Consider the following 10,700-nt stretch of genomic DNA (forward strand, 5'->3'; position numbering starts at 1 on the left):
TCCCCTCCTACTCCACCAAGGATCACCTTCCACCCCACCAACCTCCAGATACATCGCATCATCTTCCGCTATTTCCGCCCCCTCCAAACAGACCCCACCACCAGGGATATATTTCACTCCCACCCCTACTAGTGTTCCGGAGAGAACATTCCCTCCGCAACTCCCCTGTTAGGTCCACGCCCCCCCAACCAACCCACCCTTCCCTCCCGACATCTTCCCCTGTCACCGCAGGAAGTGCAAAACCTGCACCCATATCTTCCCCCCCCCCCCCCCCCCCCTCCCCAACCTCCGTCTAAGGCCCCAAAGGATCCTTCCACAGCTGACAGAAATTTACCTGTACCTCCACTAATGTCATCTACTGTATCCGTTGCACCCAGTCTGGTCTCTACATCGGGGAGACAGGACGCCAACTTGCAGATTCTTTCAGAGAACATCTCTGGGACATCCGGACCAACCAACCCCACCGCCCCATGGCAGTCAAGATTAGTGAGTCAGGACCTGCCCCTTACAAAGCCATGCTGACTGCCTTTAATCACACTATGCTTTTCCAAATAGTCATAAGTCCTATCCCTCAGAATTCTTTCCAAAACTTTGCTGACCACAGACGTAAGACTGACTGGTCTGTAATTGCCAGGGATTTCCCTATTGCCCTTCTTGAAAAGAGAGAACATTCGCCTCCTTCCAATCCTCCGGTACAATCCTGTGGAGAGTGAGGAAGCAAAGATCTTCGCCTGCGGCTTAGCAACCTCCTTTCTCGCTTCCCTGAGCAGCCTGGGATAAATCTGGTCTGGCACTGGGGACTTATCATCTTAATGTTTGCCAAAATTTCCAGCACATCAACTTCATCAATCTTGATCTGTTCAAGCCTGTATCCCAGCTCCTCAAAGTTCTCATTCACAACAAGTTCCCTTTCCTTGGTGAAAACCGAAGCAAAAAACGCACTTAGTGCTTCCCCTATCTGCTCAGACTCTACGGACAAGTTCCCTACGCTATCCCTGACCGGCCCTACCTTCTCCCTGATCATTCTCTTATTCCTCACGTATGAGTGAAATGCCTTTGGGTTCTCCCTAATCCTTCTTGCCAGGCCTTTTTCGTGTCCCCTCTTGGCTCTTCTCAGTCCATTTCTGAGCTCCTTTCTAGCAAGCCTGTAACCCTTTAAAGCTGTTCTAGATCCTTGCTACCTCCACCTTACATAAGCTGCCTTCTTCCTTTTGATGAGAAGCTCCTCTGTTCTCGTCATCAAGGTTGCTTAATCTGATCCCTTCTTGCCTGTCTCAGAGGAACAAATTTGTGTATCACTCGCAACAACTGTTACTTACACAGTCTCCACATGTCTGCTGTGCCCTTTCTGTGGAATAATTGCTCCCAGTCTGTACTTCCCAACCCCTGTCTGATAGCGTCATAATTTCCTTTTCCCCAATTAAATATCTTGCCATGGCAACTGCTCCTTTCCCTCTCCAAGGCTGTGGTAAATGTGAGGCAGTTGTGGTCACTGTCACCAAAGTGATCTCCCACCGCAAGATCTGACACCTGTCCTGGCTAATTGCCGAGCACCAAATCCAAAATGGCCTCTCCCCTCGTCGGTCTGTCTACATACTGAGTAAGGAACCCCTCCTGAACACACCTGACAAAAACGTCTCCATCCAAACCATCTGCACTCAGGAGGTTCCAGTCAATATTGGGAAAGTTGAAATCACCCACAACAACAGCCCTGCTACTTCTGCATTTTTCCAAAATCTGCTGACCTGTGAGATCTTCAATCTCTGTATCGCTACTAGGTGGTCTGTAGAAAATCCCCAATGGGGTGGCTGTTCCCTTGCTGTTCCTAACTTTCACCCATACTGACTCAAGGAGAAAGTGAGGTCTGCAGATGCTGGAGATCAAAGTTGAAACTTTATTGCTGGAACAGCACAGCAGGTCAGGCAGCATCCAGGGAACAGGAGATTCGACGTTTCGGGCACAGGCCCTTCTTCAGGAAGAAGGGCCTGTGCCCGAAACGTCGAATCTCCTGTTCCCTGGATGCTGCCTGACCTGCTGTGCTGTTCCAGCAATAAAGTTTCAACCCATACTGACTCAGCAGACAGACCTTCCTCAACAACCTTTGTTTCTGTAGCTGTGATGCACTCTTTGATTAGCAATACTGCACCCCCTCCTTTTTTTCCACCCTCCCTGTTATTTTTAAGCGTTCTAAACCCTGGAACGTCAAGCAACCATTCCTGCCCCAGTGAAACCCACGTTTCCGTTATAGCCACAACATCGTAGCCCCAAGTACTGATCCATGCTATAAGTTCATCACTCTTATTTCTGACACTACTTGTGTTAAAGCAGACACACTTTAACATATCTCCTTGTTCCATCACATGAATAACCTTCCTGATAGATTGACTACATCCTGACACTGCCCTATCTACAACTAGTCCCTTCACAGATATGTAGCTCTGGTGCCCTCACCCCCCCGCCAAATTAGTTTAAACCCTCCTGAACCACATGAGCAAATCTCCCACCCTGGACATTTGTGCTCCTCCAGTTCAGGTACAACCCGTCCTTCATGTATAGATCCCACCTTCCTCAGAAGGCATCCCAATAGTCTCGGTAACTGAAACCCTCCCTCCTGCACCAGCCTCGCAGCCACGTGTTAAGCTGCATTCGCTGCCTGTTGCTCACCTTACTACCTTGTTGCACTGATAGCAAACCTGAGAACACTACTCAACTTGTCCTGCTCTTCAGCTTCCATCCTAGCTCTCTGTAGTCCCTTTTCGGATCCTCAATCCTTTTCCTGGCCATATCATTGGTGCTGAAAATGTGTTGCTGGAAAAGCGCAGCAGGTCAGGCAGCATCCTGGGAACAGGAGAATCGACGTTTCGGGCATAAGCCCTTCTTCAGGAATGAGGAAAGTTTGTCCAGTAGGCTAAGATAAAAGGCAGGGAGGAGGGACTTGGGGGAGGGGTGTCGGAAATGTGATAGGTGGAAAGAGGTCAAGGTGAGGGTGATAGGTCAGACTGGGGTGGGGGCGGAGAGGTTGGGAAGAAGATTGCAGGTTAGACTGGATTCAATGGATTAGACTGAGATAAGGTGGGGGGAGGGGAAATGAGGAAACTGGTGAAATCCGACGTTTTGGGATTCCTGAAGAAGGGCTTATGCCCGAAACGTCGATTCTCCTGTTCCCTGGATGCTGCCTGACCTGCTGCGCTTTTCCAGCAACACATTTCCAGCTCTGATCTCCAGCATCTGCAGACCTCACTTTCTCCTAATTAGGCAAGAGATTTGGCAGATGGAGTTTAATTTGGGAAATTGTGAGGTCATGCACTTTGGCACAAAAAATTAAAAGGCAGGCTGTTATTTAAAAGGAGAAAGTCTGGAGAAAGAAGTGTAGTATAGAAGGATCTGGGTGTTCTTGTGAATGGGGGACTGTGATGGCCCAGTGGTATTATTCCAGAGACTGAGTTCTGCAGACCTGGGTTTGAATCCCACCATGGCAGATAGTAAAAATTTGAATTCAATAAAAATCCGCAGTTAAGAGTCAAATGATGATCATGAATCTGTTGTCAATTGTTGGAAAAACCTATATGGTTCCTTAATGTTGTTTTGGGAATTTTGGCCTTTATTCTGAGAGGATTGGAATTATTTATTCATTCTGACTACAGGGAGGTGAACCGGGGAGCTGAGTACTGCTGAGATTTTCACATGTCTAAAAGTACGCCTCAGCCGTTATGACATTGCCAACATTGTGATGAGCTCATTGTGCCACTGACCCTCAGTTCATGCGTGAACAATTCAACTGTTTCATAAACAATTGGGAAAATCAACACCAGACGTCATCTCCACACTGTCCCCGGTCAGATGGATAGGCTGAGGCAGCTGTATAAGGCCATGCCCAAGTACAGCAACACTGATTGAAGACGGGTGAGTAGGCCAGTGCAAAGATTAACATCACATTGCACATCAACTGCTCTTCCAATAGCAAAACAAGCCACTGAAGCCAGAGGTAAGGCGAAAAAGTCAAGATGAAATGGCAGAAAACCAAATTTGATTTTGACAAGACTGCTAAAGCATTGCCTGAGTTGAACATTGGAGAGTCAGTCAGGGCACACTTCTTCAGAGCTGAAAACAAGAGCCAACCCATCTGGCAACTTGGGAGCTGTGTGAAACAGTTGTCACCTAATCAAGTGAAGTGAACAACCAGATATACCATCTTGACACACTGCTGCACTGCACACTCCAAATAACTCCCCTGCTAACACTGCTGTGGCTTCCCTACACCTGCTCAAGGGCACTTGGGGATGGGCCCAAGCTCACTGTGAAACAAGATTGAAAATCACAATGCTGCACACCCACGGTGAAACTCACTTTCTGTCACCTTGCCAGTTTGTGTCAGGATTACAGTTGTTAACGTAAGAAGAAGTTTGTTTACCCGGATCGGAAGGAAGTCCTCACCAACTCTGGCTGCAGCTGCTGTCAAGATCAAACACCGAGTGTCTGTGTGTGTGTCTTTCTCTCCACATTTCACTGTTCCTTTATTCATCTCACTATCTCTGTACCCCTTTCTTTCTCTCAATGTATGTGTCACACTGTCATCTATATATAGTTTTCTCGAACTTTCTCATTCCATATGTGTTTCTCCACATTTCTAAACGATTTCCTTCTACCTCCCTCTGACTCTCTTAACCCTCTCCATTCTTTTCCTCTCCCTTCATTCTACTTTCCATCCCTATCAATTTCCTGCCTCCCTCGATGGGTCTCCTAACCACTGTCCTTATCTATCTCAGTTTCCCTCTCTCTGTCTCTCTCTCGGTGTGTCTCATGCTCTCTGATCTTGCCTTGTCTTATTCTGCCTTTGCTTAGTCTCTCTTTCCCTCCCTCTCTCTGTCACTGTAATTTGATTCTGTCACTTTCTTTCTGTTCATTGAATCCCCTTGCAACAGAGAAGTTTCCCACAATAGATTTTTTTTGGTGACACTGTCTTGTTCAAATCCCATCTGGACAAGATTCAAGGCAGAGTCTGATTGATGTGAGATGTGGTGGGGCAGAATCAGGTGAGGCCAGTCTCCATTACGAGATCATCTCACTCCATCTTGTACCCTTTCTGTAAGTGGAGTGGTGAGCTTCTCACTGGGCCGCAGCAAGATGCCAATTGACAATTAACAATTGGTAATTCATCCTTTCTCATTATATAATATTGGATCCAAACTACCATGGCTCTTCAACATACTGCTCCAGAAAACCATCTCTAACACACTCTGGAAACCCAAGCTCCCCAGGTTTTGTGTTCAGTTAGTTTACCTAATCTGAGTCTATGAAGTCCCAAGTCTCATGAGTATGATGCCCCCCATTACTATTACTACTTGGTGGCCTACAAATAACTCTGACAGATCTCTGCTATCCGTTATCTGATCCTTGGTTCCACACATTGGAAGAGCAATCTGAGATTCCTTCCCCCCAGCCTAATCCCACTCTCACTCCCTGCACCCTTTAATATCCCATCCAGTCTAACCCTCTCTCCCACTACCTTCAATATCCCTCCAACCTAATCCCAATCTTCCCTCATTCCCCACACTTTAACATCCCAATCAGTCTGAGTCCCTGCACTCTTTACTTTCCCACAGTCTGATCGCATTCCCCTGCTTGTGCACAATTCAGTAGGGGCCAGCCTGACCTCCCTCCCCGACATGTCCAGCCTGGGCCTCCTCCATTGCAGCAGTGAATTAGACCACAAACTGGGGAAACAACACCTCACCTTCCGCCTGGGCAGCCTACAGCCCAAAGGCTGATTCTCCAATTTCAGATAACCTCCCTTCCCATCCCCTCCCCACCCTACCACTCCTCCCAGCCACCTACTGGATTCATTTCTCCCATTGACCAACCAGGCCACACCCTCTACCTGTCTTCACCTATCCCTACCTCACCACTCCGCTACTCTCCCAACCCCAAATTCCTCCCCCACCCCAGCCCTTTATCTGTAGCTCCCTCTGCTTCCACCCCCAATCCTGAAGAAGGGTGACAACCGAAACATTGAGTTCTCCATCTCCTGATGCTGCCTGGCTTGCTGTGTTCTTCCAGTCTCCTGCTTCTCAGCTCTGTGAAACAGCAGACTGCCTCCCATGAAGCACATTTATAAACTAAATGGGTTTTTAGTGATAATTCAAGATCTTGTTGTAAAAGAACTTTTAGAGATGAGTGACCACAATATGATAGAATTTTACATTATGTCTGCAGGTGAGATACTTCAGTCTGAAGCAAGAGTGTTAAATTTGGAGAAGAGAATCTATGAAGACATGAGGTGGATTAGGAAACAACATTAAAAGGCCTGACTGTACATAGATATTGAATTATCACATGGCTTACAGCAACTATACATCCCTTCCTGATGCCACAACTTAATAAAGATCAGTCAGCCATGGCTAACAAAGGGAGGAGCGTATAACGGGAGAAGGCCAATAACGTTGCAAGAATGAGCAGTAAATCTCGGGTCAGGAGGTATTTAAGAACACAGTGAATAAGGACAAAGGAATTGAAACAGAAAGCTAGAACAACACAGTCTAACAGAAAACAAATCACAAATGGATTGTAAGACTTCAATAGGCACACAAAAATAAGAATAGTTTGGTTAAAATGAATTTCTTTACTTAGTGAGGCAGGAAGATTTATAATGGAGAATAGAGAAATGGCAGAGAAGTCAAATCATGTGGTGTCTATTCCCACTGAGTACAATACAAGAAATCTCCCAGAGTTAGAGGTCCAAGTGGCTGGGAGATTGAGGATTTGAAGGAAATGACCATGAGCAAGAAGGTTGTATGAGAGAAATAAATAGGACTAGAAATTGATAAATCCCCAGGACTACAGTCTATATCTTGGGCTATTGAAGGAGGTGGCTAAAGAAATATTTGATATATTGGTGATTATCTTCCAAAAGTCTATACGTTCTGGAATTACTCCTGTGGGGTTTGGAAGAGAGCAAATATCACCGCACAATGTATGAAAGGAAAGAGAGAGCAAACCGGGAACTGTAGCTTTACACGACTGGTCAGGAAAATGGTGGGATCTATTTTCCATAAAAGAGATAAAACTGATCTGATCAGACACAGGATGGATTTCATAAAAAAACTAATAAAGAGAAGCCAATGGATGTAGTGTATTGAAGTTTTCAGAAGGGTTTTTTGAGGTGCCCCAGAGGAGACTGGTTAGAAAGGTGTTTGTGCGTGGGAAAGAGGGCAAGAAACTGGCAAAGAAGAATGATTGGCAAACACACAGAAACTAGAAGGAGGAATAGACAGTGCTGACTGATCCACAAGGACTGGTACATGGGCCACAGCCATTCACAATATACCTCCGCATTCTGGGGACTAAATGTAATATTTCCAAATTTGTAGACGATACAAGACTAAGTGGGAATGTGTGTGTGTGAGGAAGATACAAAACAGCTTCAGGGTGATTTGGCCATGACATGGCAGAAAGAGTAATCTGTGGAGAACTGTCATGTTATCAAACTTTGGGAGGAGAAACAGGCGTGCAGAGTATTAAATTGGGAAACAGTGTGGATGTACACATGATTGGGAAACAGTGTAGATGTACACATGATTGGGAAACAGTGTGGATGTACACATGATTGGGAAACAGTGTGGATGTACACATGATTAGGAAACAGTGTGGATGCACAAATGATTGGGAAACAGTGTGGATGCACACGTGATTGGGAAACAGTGTGGATGTACACATGATAAGGAAACAGTGTGGATGCACAAATGATTGGGAAACAGTGTGGATGCACACGTGATTGGGAAACAGTGTGGATGTACACAGGATTGGGAAACAGTGTGGATGCACACGTGATTGGGAAATTGGATGTACACATGATTGGGAAACAGTGTGGATGTACACATGATTGAGAAACAGTGTGGATGGACAAATGATTGGGAAGCAGTGTGGATGCACACAAGATTGGGAAACAGTGTGGATGTAAACATGATTGGGAAGCTGTGCAGATGTACACAGGATGGGGAAACACATGAGTGGGAAACAGTGTGGATGCACACATGAGTGGGAAACAGTGTGGATGCACACATGATTGGGAAACAGTGTGGATATACATATGATTGGGAAATAGTGTGGATATACACATGATTGGGAAACAATGTGGATGTACACATGAATTGGGAAGCAGTGTGGATGTACACATGAATTGGGAAGCAGTGTGGATATACACATGATTGGGAAGCAGTGTGAATATACACATGATTGGGAAACAGTGTGGATGGACACATGAATTGGGAAGCAGTGTGGATATACACATGATTGGGAAGCAGTGTGGATATACACATGATTGGGAAAGTGTGGATATACACGAGTGGGAAACAGTGTGGATGTACACATGATTGGGAAGCAGTGTGGATGTGCACATGATTGGGAAACAGTGTGGATATACACATGATTGGGAAACAGTGTGGATGTACACATGATTAGGAAACAGTGGATGTACACATGATTGGGAAGCAGTGTGGATGTACTCATGATTGGGAAACAGTGTGGATATACACATGATTGGGAAACTGTGGATGGACACGTGATTGGGAAACAGTGTGGATGTACACATGATTGGGAAAGAGTGTGGATATACACATAAATTCGAAAGAGTGCGGATATACACATGATTGGGAAGCAGTGTGGATGTACACATGATTGGGAAACAGTGTGGATATACACATGAATTGGGAAACAGATGATTGGAAAACAATGTGGATGTACTCATGATTGGGAAACAGTGAGGAGGCACACATGATTGGGAAACAGTGTGGATATACACATGATTGAGAAACAGTGTGAATGCAGACATGATTGGGAAACAGTGTGGATGTATACATGATTGGGAAGCTGTGTCGATGGACACATGATTGGGAAACAGTGTGGATATGCACAGGATTGGGAAACAGTGTGGATGTACACATGATTGGGAAGCAGTGTAGATATACAAATGATTGGGAAACAGTGTGGACGTATCATGATTGGGAAACAGTGTGGATATACAAATGATTGGGAAACAGTGTGGATGTACACATAATTGGCAACAGTGTTGATATACACATGATTGTGAAACAGTGTGGATGTACACATAAGTGGGAAACAGTGTAGATGTACACCTGATTGGGAAACAGTGTGGATGTATACATGATTGGGAAGCTGTGTTGATGTACACATGAATTGGGAAACAGTGTGGATATGCACATGATTGGGAAACAGTGTGGATGTACACATGATTGGGAAGCAGTGTGGATATACAAATGATTAGGAAACAGTGTGGATGTACACATCTTTGGAAAAATGTGGTTATACAGATGATTGGGAAACAGTGTGGATATACACATGATTGGGAAACAGTGTGGATGTACACATGATTGGGAAACAGTGTGGTTATACACATGATTGGGAAGCAATGCGGATATAGACATGATTGGGAAACAGTGTGGATGTACACATGATTACGAAACAGTGTGGATGTACACATGATTGGGAAACAGTGTGGTTAGACACATGATTGGGAAACAGTGTGGATATACACATGATTGGGAAACAGTGTGGATGTACACCTGATTGGGAAGCAGTGTGGATATACACATCATTGGGAAATAGTGTGGATATACACAGGATTGGGAAACAGTGTGGATATACGCATGATTGGGAAACAGTGTGGATGCACAGATGAATTGGGAAAGAGTGTGGATATACAAATGATTGGGAAACAGTGTGGATATACACATGATTGGGAAACAGAGTGGATGTGAGCACGATTGGGAAGCAGTGTGGATATACACATGATTGGGAAACAGTGTGAATATACACATGATTGGGAAACAGTGTGGATGTACACATGAATTGGGAAGCAGTGTGGATATACACATGATTGGGAAACAGTGTGGATATACACATGATTAGGAAGCAGTGTGGATATACACATGATTGGGAAAGTGTGGATATACACGAGTGGGAAACAATGTGGATGTGCACATGATTGAGAAGCAGTGTGGATGTGCACATGATTGGGAAACTGTGGATATACACATGATTGGGAAACTGTGGATGTACACATGATTGGGAAACAGAGTGGATGTACACATGATTGGGAAAGAGTGTGGATATACACATGAGAGCGAAACAGTGTGGATATACACATGATTGGGAAACTGTGGATGGACACGTGATTGGGAAACAGTGTGGATGTACACATGATTGGGAAAGAGTGTGGATATACACATAAATTCGAAAGAGTGTGGATATACACATGATTGGGAAACCGTGTGGGTGTACACATGATTGGGAAACAGTGTAGATATACAAATGATTGGGAAGCAGTGTGGATGTACACATGATTGGGAAACAGTGTGGATGTACTCATGATTGGGAAACAGTGTGGATGCACACATGATTGGGAAACAGTGTGGATATACACGTGATTGATATACACATGATTGAGAAACAGTGTGAATGCAGACCTGATTGGGAAACAGTGTGGATTTATACATGATTGGGAAGCTGTGTCGATGTACACATGATTGGGAAACAGTGTAGATATGCACAGGATTGGGAAACAGTGTGGACGTATCATGATTGGGAAACAGTGTGGATGTACATATAATTGGCAACAGTGTTGATATACACATGATTGGGAAACAGTGTAGATGTACACATGATTGCGAAACAATGTGGATGTA

At 45.0% G+C, this 10,700-nt stretch overlaps 1 protein-coding gene across 3 annotated transcripts in view; it reads left to right on the forward strand.

Annotated features, from left to right (window-relative positions):
* pgap2 (post-GPI attachment to proteins 2) overlaps nucleotides 1–7,057 on the forward strand; it is a 78,267-nt gene extending 71,210 nt beyond the window's left edge. The window contains exons 6-7 of one of the 3 annotated variants that reach the window (XR_015757507.1): nucleotides 3,645–3,903; nucleotides 6,214–7,057. Coding sequence is in view for 1 of the 3 variants with exons in the window: in XM_087988486.1 (XP_087844612.1) it covers nucleotides 3,645–3,652 (8 nt within the window). In the remaining 2 variants the exon portion in view is untranslated. Of the gene's footprint in view, nucleotides 1–3,644; nucleotides 6,185–6,213 lie in introns of those variants that run through there. The other 2 variants (XR_015757508.1, XM_087988486.1) reach the window with 2 other exon arrangements.
* Nucleotides 7,058–10,700: the final 3,643 nt, after the last annotated feature.

The sequence above is a fragment of the Chiloscyllium plagiosum genome, unplaced genomic scaffold (genome assembly GCF_037043375.1).
Source record: "Chiloscyllium plagiosum isolate Xiang-an unplaced genomic scaffold, Cpla_swu_hap1 HiC_scaffold_6, whole genome shotgun sequence".
NCBI lineage: Eukaryota > Metazoa > Chordata > Chondrichthyes > Orectolobiformes > Hemiscylliidae > Chiloscyllium > Chiloscyllium plagiosum.